At 36.4% G+C, this 18,784-nt stretch overlaps 1 protein-coding gene across 1 annotated transcript; it reads left to right on the forward strand.

Moving 5' to 3' along the window:
• Window positions 1–11,282: 11,282 nt before the first annotated feature.
• On the forward strand, window positions 11,283–18,407 carry LOC134854009 (uncharacterized). Its single transcript, XM_063870070.1, has 6 exons — window positions 11,283–11,809; window positions 12,794–12,970; window positions 13,330–13,568; window positions 13,848–14,698; window positions 17,475–17,694; window positions 17,872–18,407. Exons 1-6 carry the CDS (start codon window positions 11,623–11,625, stop codon window positions 18,238–18,240), a joined length of 2,043 nt encoding a protein of 680 aa, XP_063726140.1. The 5' UTR covers window positions 11,283–11,622; the 3' UTR covers window positions 18,241–18,407.
• Window positions 18,408–18,784: the final 377 nt, after the last annotated feature.

Below are 18,784 nucleotides of genomic sequence, written 5' to 3' on the forward strand. Positions count from 1 at the left end.
CGGGGTGCGTGCGATAAAGAATAAGTTGAGGTGATATCCTCTTTTCTTCGATCGTGTGTGAAAGTTAGAAAAATCGAAAATGTTGATTTTGTTTGCTCAAACGTTCTAAAATTTAAAATACGGTTCGTAAAACGGATGTAAAGATTCTCTCAGGCTCCCAACTTGTACTTTTTTACTATTAGCTCATGATCCAGGGTAGCAAAAATCAACCACACTAGGGCCCCCGGGTTGACCTCCATACACCGAAAATGCTTATCATACAATTCCATACATCAAGTGTGTGGGAAAATGCTTGTCATACAATTTTCATACAATTTCTAAAAATGGTTGAAAACTGGTATAAACTTATTTCTGTGGCTGTTTTATTCTAATAAAACAGTCTGGTGATAAAAAACTGAGGTTTCCGTTTTTTGAAAAAATGCTTATCATGCAATTCCCATATATGGAAATTGTATGACTGGCATTTTTTTGATGGCGACACAAAAAATTTTTCAAGTAATTTTGAAAATTTGGCTAAAAATTTTTGTTTTTTTTTTTCAACCGCAAATCGATTTTCGTAGGCAAACAAACATTTTTCGAAAAAAAAAAATTTTGCATGCAAAATTTAATATTTTGTGTGCATAACGTAGTCCTGGATACGATAAAATTGGCTTTTATTTTCTTTTCACTTAATTTTTTTTTCAAAAACGCTGAAAATTCCTCTTTCTTTTGTATGGGATGTTAATGTACGCCTTGATCAATGTATGATAATTTGAAAATTCAAAAATTTAATTTAATCATCATTAAAAAATTTTGCCAAAAAATAAAAGTTTGTTACTTTTGTTATATCAATTGTGAAAGACAGCCGAATTCAGCTTGTTTTCTATGCATTGTAAATGCAAGACCGTCCAACCTTTGGTGCTTTGAGTAACTAAGGTCTTTGTGACTTGTGTTCGGTTGCAACTACAACCGAAAATTTTTCAGAAAATAAATTTCAAAGAAAAAATCAAAGTTTTTGGTTTATGGGAAAACACCTATCATACAATTTTCATATATGGAAAAATGCTTATCATAGAGTTTTCATACAATTTTCTGTACGTATGGAATTGTATGAAATTGTATGACAAGAAGTTTCTCATATATTGAAATTGTATGATAAGAAGTTTTGGTCAACCCGGGGCCTAAACTATTAGACTGCTCCTGGAAGACCAGGGCAACCCCTGCAAGATTGTGGCATGGTTTTCCCTTGGTCAGGCTTGTTTCGAGGTATGGACTCCTATGGACAAGTGTACTTTCCCTGTGTACTTCCCTCCTAGTTTAATGACTAATTATATAGGCTCACAGAAAAAAATGCATATTTATGGAGAGGGGCATCTATTGGAAAAAGGCCAAAAATAGCAACTTCATTAAAAGATGGCAAACAAAAATCTGCGATTACCTTTTGTCAAAAAAATAATTAGAAGCCTCATAAAAGCTTAAAAATGAAAACTAGTAACTGTAATACTTGTGTTTGTTAAAAACTGATTTGCTTTGAAGTGCAAGAAAAACATTTTCAAAGATTTCAGATGTTTTTTTCTAAGTTTTCATTTTGTACTTCGTTGGGTAATCAGCGTGGAATGCTTGAAAAAAATTGAATGTTTTTTGTTTTTCTGGTACGATTGCTTTGCTCGTGATAATAAATTGACTGTTTCACGAAGTGCGAAGGATTTATGGCGAGGATTATGTTTTTTCTTAGCAAATTTGACTTCCCCTCAGACAGCCAAAGAGACCGTGCTGGTCTCCATAGACCAAAAATGCTTACCAAACTTTTCTTTAAATTTTTGAAGCGCAAACAAGCCCCAAATTTTTGAAGCGTAAACAACTCTTTCATTTTTTAACAAGATTGTTTTTGCGATTGTTACCTTACAAGTTTCTAATTTAGTCAATCGATAAACAATTGCTTTTATGTTCTGTTTACTAGATAACTGCTGAAAAAAGCCGGAACTATTTTTGCTTTGTATCGCTTGTCTTTTAAAGATTCAGGCAGTGGACAATTTTTTCAATTTTTCTATTTCGAAAAAAGCATCTTTTCATATCAGTCAAAAATTGAAAATTATTTTCATTGACTTGTAAGAACAGCTTTTCTTATTTCAAGTTGGAGGTAATTAAAGTGATTTGATTTTAACTAACCAAAGGAATTTCCATTTGTGTTCGGTTAAGATCGCAAGAAAAACAGTTAGGAAAGCTATTCATTGATAGAAGCAGAAAGGAAAGTAGAAGAACAACTTTTGTGCCGACCATTAAGCAAAGAGAAAAATTTTGTAGTCATGTGGATATAAGTTGTTTTTTTTTTTCATTTTCCACGCAAAATCAAGTACCACCAAAAAATAATCTGATATAGTCTAATATCGAGCAATTAGAGCTGCGGGAAAAACCGGTTTTAGAAGCTTCATTTAGCGTTTTCATGGCAAAATGAGTTTTCCAAAAAACGTTTTTCATTGAGCAGTCAAATTTGAGCAGTTTTTAAAGTTTTCCTCATTATTTAATGTTTTTCACTTTGTTGAGAATGATAAAACGTTAGTCGTTCAATCGTAAATTCCAATACAAAGTTAGTCAACTTAATCTTACAAAGTTAGCATAAAGAGTGGTTGTAAAGAGTATCCAAGGGTGACAGACTGTTCCAAGAACAAACACCTGCTTAATAGATTAATTTAACATCACGAGTGACAATTGATTGACAGCTTGCAATGTGAACTAAATAACGCTATACAACACTTCCCCTTCAATAATGAAACTTTAGTTGATTGAAAAAATGACTACACCTGTTGATTATAAATGACTGATAAGAATTACTGACTGCATGATTAAAGAAAAATTTCGACTTTTAACGACAACAAATTTTATCAAATGATTGAAGAACAATTTCGACTTTTGATGACAACAAACTTTATCAACTAACAAAAAGGATCACTTAGCAGTGAGGGCGTTTGAGTTTTAAGTCACTAATGACCAACCCTCTTCCTGGGCTAGAAAGTTTATGTGGTTCAGTTTTACTAGTTTCTTTTGGGTCACTTCTTTCCCTCTTTTTCGTTTTGGTTGATGAAATCAATCATCACGCCTCCCATCTTAGTAACCGCAGTTCTCTTCCGTCCGTTTTTTCGAGACGTTGTAGATGCTGTTTCGTCGTGGCTGTCCCCCTGGCTGCTGTATGATACCAGCCTGGCTTTCCTTGTTGTTGGTCCCTTCTTTTTACCAGGTGCTGGCAGTTGTGTCTGGTCCCCTGGATTGGACGTTGATGGATCCCTTGGATTCCTGTCCAAATCGCCGCCCAGTGCCGGAATTGTGTCTTGGTCGCTTCCAAAATCCACGTTTGTTGGTGTTGTTGCTGTTGGTCCTGTTTGTGCTCTTGATGTCTCAGCTGATGGTTGTATAGCCCGTTTAACCGAAATAATTGGAAAATCGTCGCTGTCTTCCGACTCAGAACCACTGTTCTCAAATCGGCGCTCGGTTTGTTTTCTTTGTTTTTCCGAAACAATTCGTTTTGTAGCTCGCTCTTTAACCTCACGCGGAGTTGGCGGTGGTAATACTGGATGTGATGTCGCTTTTGATTTCTTCGACTTTGGTTTTGTTGCCACTCCCAATTTTCTAAGCACAACCCCATTATCTAATGTTAACGTATGAGTATTTTCTGATTTTACTTTGGAATGAAGTTGCTTTTACTTTATTAGGTTACGGTTTCCAGTTCGCTGAAACAACAATCCAGGTGGTCCTGGTTGCCGCTGGTGCTCGCGGGTTTGAGTATCGACGGTTTGTCGTTTTGGTTGGCTGATTGATCCTCGGTCAGCCGGCGTGCGTGGCTTCTATGGTTGATGTCATATGCTAAATCCAATCGTACACTCCAGTTTGTGTCAACTGGGTGCGGCCTATTTTGCGCATTAGAATCGGCGTCATCTAAACAAGCATTTTTCGTTTTTATAACCCGTGACCAATCCTGTTTTTGAAGAAAAAGTTTTTTGTAAGGTTCCGTAAGACTGTGTTTGCTTCTCTACCATGATGCGCCTCGAATGGCGAGATTTTTAGTGTTGCATTCTTCGAAAATCTAAGAGCACCAAGGGCCCTTTCAACCATTTTTTCCAAGGGTTCGGGACTTTTTTCTTGGACGAAAGTCAGGATAGAATTTTTAAGACTGCCAATGGTACGCTCGACGCACCCAGTTGCACGATGTTCATTGACTGGCGACTTTATGATTTCAATGCCTTCCCCATTACAGAATGCTTTAATCTCGTTTGACATAAAACTCGTTCCCTGATCCATGTGAATTTTCCTTGGCACCCCATGATTTGTTATATAACTTTTTAAAAACTTCAGTATCTTATCAGACCGATTATTCCCACAGACAATTGCCGATGGCCAACGAGAAAAACGGTCGACCGCCACTAATACATATTTCCGGGATTCATTTAAATAATTAATGCGGCCCCAAAAATGTAGTTGGACTGATTCATTTGGTTCCTTCGGTTCAGGTATATTCCCAAGCTGATTTTTTCTTAAAATCGTTTTTAAGTTCTTACCGGCGGCGGTACATTCGGGGTAATCTTCGGCCATTGAAGCTATTGATCGATAAATATAAGGGTACCAAACATCTTTGGCGGCATCAAACATATTCGTTTTTCCGTGGTGGTAGGCATGCATTCGATTGTTAATTGCAGGTTGGAGGTTTATTGGTATTACAAATTTTTCATCCATCCTCACCACATTTTCTTTGACTTAAAAGTCGTTAACAAATTGCGGATAATAACGGTTCATTGCACTTATTTTTTCATGAATGTTAGGATTCTGTGAAACTATCAGATCGCGGATTGAGCTCAGTTGGTTGTCAGAAACATAATTGGATTCAATGAACTTTAGATTAAATAAGTCAGGTAAAGAGGTAATTTTATTGACAATTTTGCAGTTCCGAGGGATAATTGACATACATATTGAATTCGGATCCACGGGTGGTTTTGTAACACCTTTGAATGCCGAGGGTAACGAAAGAGTTGTATTTGTCCGGACCGACTTTGTTTCTTTAATAATGGCTTCCAGGGATACATTCGGTGGTAATTTTTCAATCTCATCGCTGCTGCTATTTAGACTAGGGTGCTGTTTCAAAAATGTTTACCATTTTTGCATATTTCTCTCCATTCCGATTCGAGATTTTGAGTTTTGAAATTTAGAATTTGGTAATTTTGGACAATTTTCCTTCAATTGAGTAATAGCACCAACTCAATTACTGCGTATTCCGCGTAGCCGTCGGCTTAAACCACGTGTTCGAATCTTATTGGTCGAATTACCTTCGCATGGCGTTCCGCCCTCTACCGGTTCATCGCGTGACAAAACTTTCAATATATTATTTGATTGTTTACTTTCCGCTTTGATATGGGGTCCCTTGGATTTACAATTGGAGGATTTGTAGCCCCTGGATGTATTACTATCATTAAAACCGAGAGCGGTGCGAATTAAGTTGAACTTTGCCACAGTAAACATGTTATCATACGTATTAATTGGCGTTGCTTCTCTACTTGGGTGACGAGATAAATAGTCCGCCAATCCTATTTTCGCCCCGGGTTTATGTTCAATTCGAAATTCAAAGGGAATAAGCCGATCTAACCAGCGCGTTAAGCGGCTAAACATCGTCTTGTTTTTCTTATTATTACCATTCAAAAGTGATATCAACGCTTTGTGGTCAGTGACGATTAAAAAATTCCGGCCCAATATGTAGTTTCGAAAATATTCAGCCGCCCACACAACTGCCAACATCTCCAGTTCATTTGTAGAATATTTTTTTCCGCTTCGTTTTTTTCTCGAGGCAAAAGAAATTGGGCGTCATCTTTCCGGTCCTAACTGTTCCAATACGGCACCGAGCCCGTTATGACTTGCATCACACACTATCCGAATCTCCTTGTGGATATCAAATTGTCGTAATTCAACAATATTCGACACTTGTTTCTTAAGATTTTCGAACGCATTCTGGCATTTGGAGGTCCAAATGTATTCATTACTTTTACTTAGTAAAGGTCGCAACGGCGCGGATGATTCAGCTAGCGCTGGCAGATACTTATGCAGGCTGTGTATTGACCCCATGAATAATTTCAACTGCGACAGAGTTCGCGGCGGCGTTAGCGCCTCTATCGGTTTGGTTTTTCTAACCAATGGAGTTATTCCAGTAGATGTTATTTTGTGACCTAGCCACTCGCATTCCCCTTGGGCGAACTTGCATTTCGTTAGTTTTAGAGACATATTTTCTCGATCCAGTTTTTTTTTAGAATTTTCTCGACCGTTGCTATATGGTCAATTGCGGTTCCCTTGGTTACGACCAAAATATCGTCGATGAACGCGTGCGCCTGCGGATATTCCGCGAGTATACAATCCATTGGGCGTTGGAATTCCGCTGGCAATGTAGTCAGACCGTAGAACCCGGTCTTAAACCGGTAGGTACCCGTCGAGCGGCCTCCGATAACAGAAAAATTACATTGTACACTTGTTTCAGTGCTTAACGGCAATTGGCCATATGCGTATGTTAGATCCATCGTAGTAAAATATATGTCCCCTGATTTTTTTCGCTAATCGTCTGTCCCACTGTGTTCATTAATTCTTCCATATTCGGCATTTGATATTTGTTCTTATGCGCTTGTTTATTCAATTCCCTTGACTCGAGCGCTAGTTTTACGGACCCATCTTTCTTTACTGTTATTTCTATTGGGGACACAAAATTTTATCCGAGCATTCTGTCAGTTTTTCGATGTGACCCTGTTTCAATAGTTTATCGATTTCAGCATCCAATTTTTCTTGTATTGAAATGGGAACTCGACGTCCTTTCTGTTGGACTGGGGTGAGGTTTTCAAAAAAATCTGCTTGCTTTTGCTTTTTGTAATTTTTTATGTTTCCTACACAATTGAAAAGGTTTGAAAACTGCTTACTGAAGTAGGTTTGCCAAGAGTCCAACTCCCCCTCTGGTTCCAATGCGTCCTGATTTCCGTTTTCAATGGACATTATCTGATCCCCTGGTGATTGCTGCACCAACTGTAGTCCTATTTGAGGCATCAAATCTCGTCCAATTATCGATGGGCGGTTTCCACCGATTTTTTTTATCCTTGAGTTTGTCTTCCAGCCATTGGATTGTATCGTTACAGCCATCGTTCTAATCATCTGCAATGGATTGTTCCCATAATCCCTAATTGCATTATCCTCCTCCGAAAGGGTATCCAGCTTTATTCCCGACGCTCCCAAGGTTTTCCGCAATTCCCCGATGGTGAAAATTGAAATCGGAGACCCGCTATCAATCCACACACGAGTGGATTTTCCATTTAATTTTATCGGCAACTGTGCCCCAGCGACTTTCAATTCTTTTATGTTTTATCGCCATTACCATATAAGCCCCGTCTGAGCTGCTTGAGTCCCACGAATGTACCACTGGATTCTTATCAACCCATCCAATGGAAATTGCATGTTGTGACGCTTCTTCAACCGCCGAATTTTCCAGGCGTGTATCGTCAACATTCTCACGTATCATTCCTACAGCTCCCCGTCCTCGTTGATTTCCACGCTTCCCCCTTCACGTACGTTCGAAGTGTCCAATTTTATTACAAAAATTGCATGTAACTCCTTTTGCCGGACATCTATCCAAATATTCTCTGGTGAAATTTTGTTGGTCGCAGTTGTAGCATCGATTGTTTTGAGACATATTTCCACCTCGATTGAATCCTCGCCCTTGGTATGAACCTCGGCCCCTCGCGCGATTGTTACGATGTCCTCCACGGATTGTTCCAACTGGTTCAGATTTTATCTGAATTCCGCCGCCTCCTGATGATGATCCTTGGGCTCCCACCGATCCCGTGGCAACATAAGATGTGGCGTATTTGTTTCCCCGCTCGTACGAAAGGGCTATCCGATAGACTTCCACCGGTGTTTTCGTTGACCTGCATAATTCCTTTTGTGTTTCCCGGTTATTAATGTTCACAATGAATACATCCCTTAGTATGCGATCCTCCAACGTTCTAAAATTGCATCGGGCTGCCAGTCCGCTAAGTACAGAATAAAATTGCTCCAAACTTTCATTAATGAATTGTTTCCGCGAGAGTAGCTAGAATGTCTCGTATGTCTCATTTCTTTCCTTCTCGAATTAAGTCTCTAATACGTCTAACATCCTAGGGTAACGAACTGCTAACATCCTAGGGTAACGAACTGTTGATAGATCCAGATGTGGTCGTCTCTTGTGTAATTCATCTTGTCCCTTTTCTCCCAGACACAAATAAAAACTTGAAATAAGTACTTGTTCTGATTCCAGTCGATTCTTACCATCGACTTCCTCGGGCAAAGCAGTAACTTGGGCTGCAGTGAGAGTCGTTGCGTAATAGTAGCTCTTCGGGTTTATTGAGTGTTTAGCTACCATTCCCCATTGGAATCGGTTAATCCAGAGTTCCTACATCATAGGCGGTTCCGTAAATTTCGCAGGCCAGAATCCCGTAATGCCCAGTGGATTCTTCCCCCCACCTGAGACTGCTGGCTGCGCCATGTTGAGAATGATAAAACGTTAGTCGTTCAATCGAATATTCCAATACAAAGTTAGTCAACTTAATCTTACAAAGTTAGCATAAAAAGTGGTTGTAAAAAGTATCCAAGGGTGACAGACTGTTCCAAGGACAAACACCTGCTTAATAGATTAATTTAACATCACGAGTGACAATTGATTGACAGCTTGCAATGTGAACTAAATAACGCTATACAACAAATTTTGAATTTTTTTTTCTTTATTTATTGTTTTTCACTCCGTTTTTGAGAACAAATGTAGTCATTTATTTCTAACTTACTAATTTTTTGACGTGTTTTTATAGTTTTTCCTGTCACACCCACACACTAAAAACGGCACTAATTTGAAGAAGTTTTTTATAATTGTGGTCGGAACATTGTAAGCTAAATGCTAAACAAGACTGCTCGTATCAGGGCGAAGCCCTGATTGTTCGACTGCTTTTTAAGGTTTATGGAGCAGTAATAAATTTGAAAAGTTAAATGTAATAAAAAAATGAATTTTCTTTTCAATTTGAATTTTTAAAATCAAAATCATCCCCCCACACGCCTTATAAAGTACAAAAGGATAAATTTTGCTCCTTATAACAAATCAATTATGGCAAATAAGCTTCTTTCAACCAATTTGGAACGATTTCTAAGACAGATTAACTCTCCGCTTACGCGTTAATAGCGCGAAATATATCGCGCGTTAATTGTCCCAAATTGGCCAAAATTGCAATCTTTAAACCCTTAATCTTTAAAATTGCACTTTACGAAAAATGATCACAGGTAAAAATATCTTTTCAAATTTGAGCTCAGGACAACAATATCTTTCGAATGATATTTAAAAATTCCGTCAAAAATGGCTAGTTAAAAAGTCGAAATTTGTCTGAAGAAAAAAAAAATCCACCCCCGAGCACAAATATTCCGTTACTTTCGTATCGAAAGTCGGAACAATAACCGGCTATGCTTTTTATTTTATGGAAAAAACTAATAAAAACTTTTTATATATTGAAAATACTAAGCTAGAAAGTTAATGCTTTTTTGTACTTATGGAGCTGTATGGAAATTGTATGAAGAGCTTTATTTGAAAAACGCGATCATCTGATTTTTGTATTACAGAAGCTCCGATACTACTTTGGATTCATTAGTAGTGTAGAGAAAATTGGTTTGAAATTTCTTGTTTTTTAAGCTAATTTTTATTCGGACTGAAAGTTTCAGACTGAATATAACCAATATATATAAGTATATATATTTTTTTTAAAAAATTTTTTTTTAAATGTTTTATCAAGGTTTAACTGGCTTTTTTTGTAATTCAGTAGTTTTCACTATAAATTTACCCGAAGCATTTCCTCTGATTGGCTAAAAATTCAAATAACAAAATAATTGCAGACAAAATCCAAAAAATTTGAAAAAATTCCAGTCTTTAAAATTTTTTTTTTTGCTTTTTTAAGAAATATGTGTCGTCGGAAGTTTCTGTCCTCTTTTCAGTTATCAGCTATCCTTGCTATTATGTTTTATATTCAAACTTACACAATTTACATACAATAAAAGATCAAACGCGTGCCTTCGGTCAATCAAAGTTACTTTACCAGAAACGATTCTATCAGACAACACTATTAATTTTTCAGTCAGAAACATAAAAGCTACCGCGAAAATTATTATCGATTAGTTTTCATGTGCAGTTTAAATGATTGAATATTTTCCGGTCAGCAATTCATTTCGTTTGATCAACGCAAACTTGAATCGGAAAAGCCTCAGATCTTTAAATGGAGTACCGAAACTTCAGAACCCCCACCAAATTTGTCCAGTTAGTCAAAATCGGTACCACCACATCAAAACGTTATAGTTCACTATTGAATCAATTGTAATGTTTTTGTCTATATACCTACATGTATTGATCAATTTTTGTAGACTGCTCAAATTTTGAAGTCAGACAAGAAAGATTTGATCAAATTTTAACTGTTTATGTGACATATACGCGGTACAGCAAGCGAATCGACGTATTTAAGAGCCGAAAGCATAAAACAATAGCTTTTCCTAACGCAAAGGTTTAATTTTGATCTTAGCGAAACCTTATAAAGAAAAATTTCAACAAGTTTGGTACTTGAATTCATGAAAGTTATGTTGTTTGAAAAAACGTGGAGACATTTTTAAGTTTTTTTTTCCATGGAAACGGGAGATTGCCATTGCATGTTTTTTATTCAGTTTCCAAAAAATATATATTTGAATGGTGTTTTTTGACAAATACAAATCTAAAAATATATACGGGCGGAGTATTGGTCTTTTGATGTGCGGCGAAAATGGTGTGTATTAAAATCACGTGTATTTTCACAAGACGTTGTTTGTCTCAAGACTATATTTTTTTTAATTATCAACAAAAATATTGTCAGAACCATTTGTCAATCATTTGATTATTTTACTCTTTTTGTATAATATAACAATGTATTTAGCTCTGTCTTGTCTCAAATTGGAAAAAGATTCATAAGCCGACAATGAAGTCGTTTTTGGATTTTTGATGCTCGCGAGTCGTCTTGTAATCGCCGAGAATAAGCTGACGAGTTTGATTTGTTTTTTCGTCAGCCCGAGTGATTATATGAACACGACTTGGCTAGGTGTCCCGAACGTCATTTGAAAACGAGAACCAAGGCTCCGAACTCGACCAAAATACACCGAATATAGAAAGTTGTCGGCTTTTTGTTACATAAGCCAAGATTACTTGTGTTTTAATATACTGGATAGAAACAAGTTTAAAATTTTAGATTTTCATTCAGAAAACAGTCGATGAAAATTCAGTCCGACTTTTTTGTGTAACAGAATTACCAAATTTACTATAAAACAGAACCGATTGTAAAACTCGCTCATTGAGAAGAAAAAACATATAAAATACTTTCATCAGCTTATAAAATTCAATATTTACCTTACCGCTCATAAATCTTCTGAGATTCATTTTGTATTATTATTTGCAAACTCAAAATATACACTCAACAAGTTTGTGGTATAAACAGTACTGGGTTTGTTATCTAAGCATCTAGCCAAAGCATAAATTGTTCCAAAAAATTTTACCGATAAACAAACAAAACAACAAAAAATAATTTTGAAGAAGGAGAAGTGAAGATGGGATTGACCTTCAGTGATTTAGTGAAGACGTGTTGTTACTCTGAGAAGCAACAGTTTCACAACTATGACTCATCAATCGTGAATGAACCCCTGCTTGGATTGTGGCGACCCTCGAATGGGGGGTGTACGTCTTTGCAACAGTGGGTGCAGTTAAATGTTGGAAAAAACAGCCCCCTAGCTACAGGTAACTAAACAATTTGAGAAAAAAAACCTAGAATTTTTTTTTTTCAGTTCATCAAACAAGGGCTTATCAGAAATTTTCAGTAAAGTGCCGAGCACTCGTAGATTGATCCTTTCCTTCGTTGATTCTAAATGATTCTAATTTATTTACAACCATAAAAAGCCAATAACTTTTGAAACATCAAATAGTTTTCACAAATGGTATAGTATGTGCTATGTAGTTTTGGTAAAAGTATGATATCTGGGTTCCTAAAATTAAGATGGGTCCCTGTATAAAACAGTTTACGCTCTAAAATCTTCTAAAACTTGCTTAGTATTTGTTTACTTGTGTTTTTGAAGTTTTGTCAGAAACTGCGGGACCTATCTTTCATACCTGTAGCGGACTACCAGACTTTTCTTGGTAGAAGCTAAACAGTAGTAATTGATATTTTTTGCAGTGCTAAGCAGCTACTTATTTATGTAGAAGATTATTGAGAGCTAATTCAGGAGAGCTAATTCAGAATATTATAGTTAAACATGCTGTGGAAGAACTTGTTGTAATCAATAGATCCTTCTTTTCCTGAAAATTGTATGCGAGATAAATGAATCATGCAAAAACAAAAAGTAAAAAAAAAACAAAAACAATAGTAAAAAAAAGATACTGAGCATCAGGCGCGGATCTAGAAATTTCTCGAGGGGGTGGATTTTCCAAAAAATTTTGAAAATTTTGTCGACCTTTTTATTTTACGTCGACCGAATTGATTTTGTGAGGTCTCGAAGGTCGGTCAGTCGAAAATGGATATCTCAAAATAGTACCAAAGGGGGACCCTTTGGGTCGGCAGGGGGTCGAATCCCTGAGGGGGAAAGGAAAAGCGTCCATCCCCCCCCCCCCAAAAAAATTTAGCTGAGCATTTAGCTGCTTTTTTCAAGAAACCGATCAAAATGACTGAGATAAAAGCTCATCTTCTATGGTTTTTAAATTTTGAAAAGTTGTTGTTTTTTGCTGCAGGGGTGTTGAGTGATTTTTGGGCTACAGTTGATGCTCAGAACACTAAGACAGTCTGCTCTCCGGCTGACCAGATTAGTGCTTTGGTTCATCTGGCCCATCTGGAGGGACTTCGAGTTCGTGCAGTTGGAACAGGCGCCTCGTGGAGCGGGGTCACCAAAGGTCAAGATATCCTAGTAGGTGAGTCATCAAAAAGTCAATTTTAGAGCAACATTTAAAAATAGAATTGCCTGAATTGTCTGGAATTTGTTACTGTAGTGTTTTTTAATTTTTCGGCAGTAATTTAATCTTACCGCCAATATGTAACTTCGAGATGAGTTTTATGTTATTCAAAGCTCTAGAAACTGCTTAAATTGATATTTATGATTTTTTTTTTATAAAACCGCAGGATGTAAAAAAACTTTCTAAAAAAATTAGAAAAAAAACAATGCCTTGCTGCGCTGTTGTGTTCAATTTTACACTCGGTAATAATTGATGCCTACTCAAAAAAAACGAGGTGTACTCTAAAAGAGTTTTCAAAGGTGGTTCGTTCTTTACAGAAACGACATGTCTTGACCAAATCACGAGTAGTCGTCCAGGTTTTGTGTGGTGTGAGAGGGACCAGAAGAGCTACAACACAGTGTCAGTCCAGAGCGGCATGTTGGTGAAAGACTTCTGCCAGAGGATAGATGAGAACTTCGGGCTGGCTCTCCCGGTGTTGGGAAACTACGCCGGACAGACTGTGGGCGGTCTGGTTGCTACTTCCAGTCATGGATCATCCAAGCACTGCATGACTATGGTTAGTTCCAGTGAACAATTTCAATCCTGTAATTTCAATCCTGTGAACAAAAGGAACATAATTAATTTTATTTGGTAAAAAAAATGGTTGTTTCTTTCTGAAAAAAATATAGATAAAATTTTCAAAAGTTTTTCAAAAACTTTTCACAAAGAAAAAATCTTGGTACGCCAATGAATCGACCATTTTACCAATCATGGAATTCAGATCATTACCATTCACTGTCCACTAAAAGCATCAAAAATGGCAGATAAAATTAAAGATTCTTATTTAACGTTTAAGGCAAGCTACGTGCACTCTTTGCATCTAGTCACGGAAGGGGGAGTGAAGATCAAACTAAGATATCAGAAGCCGAATGAAAAGCCGACAAGTCTCGACCAAGTGTCCAAACTCATCTCCGAACGACTCGCCAATTTCTCTCCATTCCACGAACCCATCGAAGTAGCCAACGACTTCATAACCGAATCGGCGATCGTGTCACTCGGCTGTTTTGGAGTCGTTTACGAACTTGAGTTTTACTGCGAGGCGGCGTACGATATCGCCGAGACCCGAATAGCGTTTGAAATTCCCGAAAAGTGCATTGACTCGTCCGAAGGCGTGATCACTCTACCTCATATAATACGAAACGGTCTCGGAATGTACCCGAGTAGCAAAAAAGACATTACAAACTGCAACAACGACAAAGACTCAAACTTTTTCTTCTCGTTTTTTGTAAACCCCATTCCAACCGACAACAACTCGATTAGATGCACAATACTACAGGGCGCTAAGGTTTCACGACTGAAGTGTTCGGGTGATGTCTCGGCTCAAACCCGAGTGCAGTCATCAAACCGAAATGATTCGTTAAAGCGAAGTGAATCGCCAAAAACCGAAGTAAATTTGAGCGCCGAAAAGTGTAGTTGTGCTTTATGTTGGATCACGTGCGGAAATGTATGCGAAAGAAGAGGTCTTAACACGACGATTCAGCTGATTCAAAAGGACATAGCGGCCGCTGGTTTGCACACTATTTCCTTATTTGGTAGTGAATCTATGAAACGGGAGGCCACTACTTTCGCCATGTATGGATTCGAACACTCAGCTACTCGAATTGACAAGTGGTTCGAAATCTTGCAGATAACCCAAGGACATATACAGTAAGTAAATTTACAATTTTGGAGTGCGGTCAAAAAGTAGACGTGCCATAAAGTAGACAAATCGGAAGCCAATCACAAGCGAGTCTTATAAGTAGACAAGTCGTAAGCCAATCACTATCAAGACATACGAAGTAATTTCTTTTTCTCAATTCTGATTGGATTACGAAGTGTCTACCTTATGGCATGTCTACTTTTTGCAACGTAACCCTAATTTCGTTCTCGTCTACATGAAAAAAAAAGTATAATTTGACAAAGTATTCAGCGCGAAAAAAAACGGCGTGAGGTGAACTTAATTGTTTTGAATTATTCAAACTGGTTTTCTTCTCAATTTTGACATCAGCGAGCAGACCTGTTAAAATTTTTTAATCTTTTCAACAAGCAAAAAAAAACAGGTATCAAAAGTCAATCTAGCCTAAACAACAACAAAAATAATAAAAGGGACAACCAAATTTTTTAGCAGTTTATAATCATTTAGATTTGTAGTTATGCTTTGTCGATTAATCAGTACACGCCATTATAACTGTAAACGTGAGTGGTCTGACTAAATTCAAAACTTCAAATTCAACAAAAAAAATAGACCGTTGAATTCAGTTTTTGAGGTGATCTAGACTTATTGAATTCAATTAATTCTCAGTGCAAAGGTAATAGTTTTCATTGCATGCGTTTCGTCATGTTTATGCTTCGCAAATTTTGCTGAAGTTAGAGTCGACAAAAATGCGGTAAATCTTGTCAACATAAAAACGAGGCAAAATGAGACTCGTCGAGACATTTAACTTAAGGCTACGACAACAATCCGACTGGATTTCCAGCCGTAGCGACTCTGAGCCTCGAATTTAAACATGTCAAGTACATAAAATTATTGCCAAAGAGGGTATAATTTTTTTTGTGATGATCACCAAAAACTAATCAATTACAATAGTTGTTTTTTTTTCAAAAGCTGGTCGGTATTTTTTTCTTGGGTCTTCCAATCATATATTTTTGAAATGCATATGATAGAAATCAAAAATTTAAAGTTTAGTACATCTCTAAATATCCTTAAGCAGCTTATTACCCGATACCATTCTTTGTTTTTCAGTAAATATCTTTAATTTTTTCCAAGTTCGAATTTGAATTTTCACGGTTTGAATTTTGATTTTATAAAATTCATTGAAATTCCGTTCTTAAAATGAAGGCAAACTCCCTTATCGAGCAGTAAAAATGTAAAGATCATGAAAAACGTGATCATGTTCTAGTTACAAAAAGGGAATTTAATTTCTAGAAAAGCCAGTGGAAAAAAAACTTACCTATTGATCCAATTTTCTCAAATTAATTTACTTTATTAGAAAAATTGTCAACCATAAATTGCTCTTGAAATCGAAAAAATTGTGAGGTCGTGTACTCTTCATCGAAATTCGTTAATGATTTTTTTCCTGTTTTCTTACGTTTATTGACTTTGTTGGATATGTTTCTTGTATATAGCTTGAAAGCTTTGACTTTGAAAAAAAATCAGTGCTGGAAAATCTGGGCAAACTTTTGTCACAGATTTAATTGCACCTTGTCATTTAAAACCCACAAAAAATAATTTGATTTCTTTTCGGCTCCACACAAAAAAAATTTTTTAGGTCAGAAAAATTTTGCTTTCCAAAATAAAACTTCGCATTAGAGCAATTTGCCAACTTTGACTAAAAGTTGTATAACAATCAAGCGACAACGTTTGATAGCGCTAAACTAGAAACCTTGAAATCTATTTTTTTTTTATTTAGCAGAATTCCAAAATTCGAAATTAAAGATTGTAAAAGATTCAAAAAAACATACCATAAAGGTAAACAAACGTAACACCTTTTATGGGCATCACAATTAAGCCATAAATAATTATACAGTCTTCATATTCTTTCTTTTCTTTTGTTTTTCGTCGCTTTGAAGATCGGACCTTTTTATGCAAGCGCGGTTTTGATAATATGCTGTGGTTTTTCTTTTGTCTCAAAGTTGGCATCAAAATACATAGTTTTAAAGTTGGTATAGTTATTTTGGCTCATTTTTGCATTGTTTAAATTTTTAAAATTCTTGCTTCATTAAATATTAATTGACTTTGAATTGTTGAGAAAAGTCGACAAAAAGGCGTTAAGAGCTTTTATCTTGAGATCAAAGCTTTGATAGTTATACTCAGACTAAAAATAATCGAAAAAAGTATATGAAAATGAAAACGAGAACAACTTTATACCTTTTTAAAAAAATAACCGCAGATAATATTAAAATGGATGGAACTTGAGACAAAATTTAATTAACAGAATAATTTATTGCAGCAAAAATCTCCAAACTGATGAAAAAGAAAATTGACCATGAACCTAAGTGGGGCAATTTTCACTGGTGAGTGCGTAGAGTACACTTCATCAACCACCAGTTAATTTTTTGTTATAAAACTTCAAAGAAAGTCAATATCTATCATTAAAAAAATTATTTTATGATAAACAAATATCCTTACAAGTTAGCATGAAAATTACAAGCTTATGGGCTAATGATTTTTAAACATAAGTCAAATTTTGTCAAATTTCGTTTTTTTTCTCCGTGAAACCTAACTCAAATGATAATTTCTAGAAGGAATATGCTTTCTTAACCTTGAGGTGAAAAGGTGAAAGCAAAAAAGGGCTCTTATGTGTATCATTTGAAAAACAGTGTTGCTCTTTATGGTCCATTTATGTCCTTGTGGTATTAGTATGAACATCACAGAACTTGTTTATTTCGTTTATCAACATAGTTCAAAATAGTTCAGTTTTTATAGTTCTTGTTTTTGTTTTAGTATCCGTACTGCAGAATGGTGCATGCCATTAGAAGACCTTGAGAAGGCGCTTTACGAGGTCATCTCACTTAGCCGAAAGCACTCGTTGAAGTATGGCACTACAACTTCACTACTTCCTATCTTCGTCAGGTGCATGCGAGCCGACTCTCTTCCCCTCTCGCCCGCGAGTGAAATGAGACCCGACGGAGCCACCCGATGCACGCACTACGCATTCATAGAAGTAAGTTGCCATTTTCTATAAACCTTTCCATACATATAATAAAAAAATAACTGAGCATTTATAGAATCAAACATGTTTTTATAATTTGACCCAAAATTTACTTTTACTCTTAAAGGTTAAGCAAAAAACCGAAGAAGTAAAAAAAAATTCTGAAGTATAATTTTGTCTTGTTTTCAGCTTCCTTTTCTGCCTGGCTCTTACGGCGTGGACGAATACCACCAACTGCTTGAAGCCAAACTCGGATCCAGGTTTGGAGCCAGACCCCATTGGGCCAAAAACAACTTCCTGTCCTCCCCCTCAGTGCAAACATTATACCCAATGTTGTCCCGGTGGCACGGAGTCGCCGACGTGTTCAACCGGTCGAACACTTTCTCAAACGTCTACTCGCATCAGTGTGGGTTGACTTCGCCTATTGACCTCCAGACAAGAATAACCCAGCCCACCTCAAAAATCATCGAACCATCAAACCCCACGACGCGAGTTCCAACATCAATATGTATGCTAGAAAGCCCAGAAAATGGCATCAGCTTCGTGGCTTCGAATTAACTTTAATATGAAGTTATAACTAGTTAAAGTTTTAGATTTACTTCTCTAGTTATTCCGATTGAAGTGTGAATGCTTAAAGGAATAATTTGGATGCAGTTTTTTGTCATTAGAAATTTTATCAGTTGTAATTGTCCATTTACTCATTTCGTGATTTATCCAAATCAATGTGCAATAAATTTTGTTTGATTAGTTATACTGAAAATGTTTAGAACTATTTTTGTACTTCAATTCAATTTTTTCATTGTTCAATAAATGAAGTTTTCTTGATTAATACTTTTGAAGGAACTAATAAGATGATAATTTAAGAAACAAGCTGAAATTATATATAAAACAGCCAAAATTAAAAAGATGTTAGCTTAATATTTCCACTGGCAAAAATTAGGTTAAGTCCGGAGCGTCAAATTATATCAAATGTGGACTGCGCTCGAATTTAAATCTTACGGTCTGGTTTGTTATTAGCGTACCGAGAATCTGGTCGAAAAAAGTCGATGTATTTTGAAGATATATTGAGAAGGATCCAATCTGCTCGAGTGCGGTCAGTATT

Source organism: Symsagittifera roscoffensis, chromosome 9, assembly GCF_963678635.1.
Source record: "Symsagittifera roscoffensis chromosome 9, txSymRosc1.1, whole genome shotgun sequence".
Classification (NCBI taxonomy): domain Eukaryota; kingdom Metazoa; phylum Xenacoelomorpha; order Acoela; family Convolutidae; genus Symsagittifera; species Symsagittifera roscoffensis.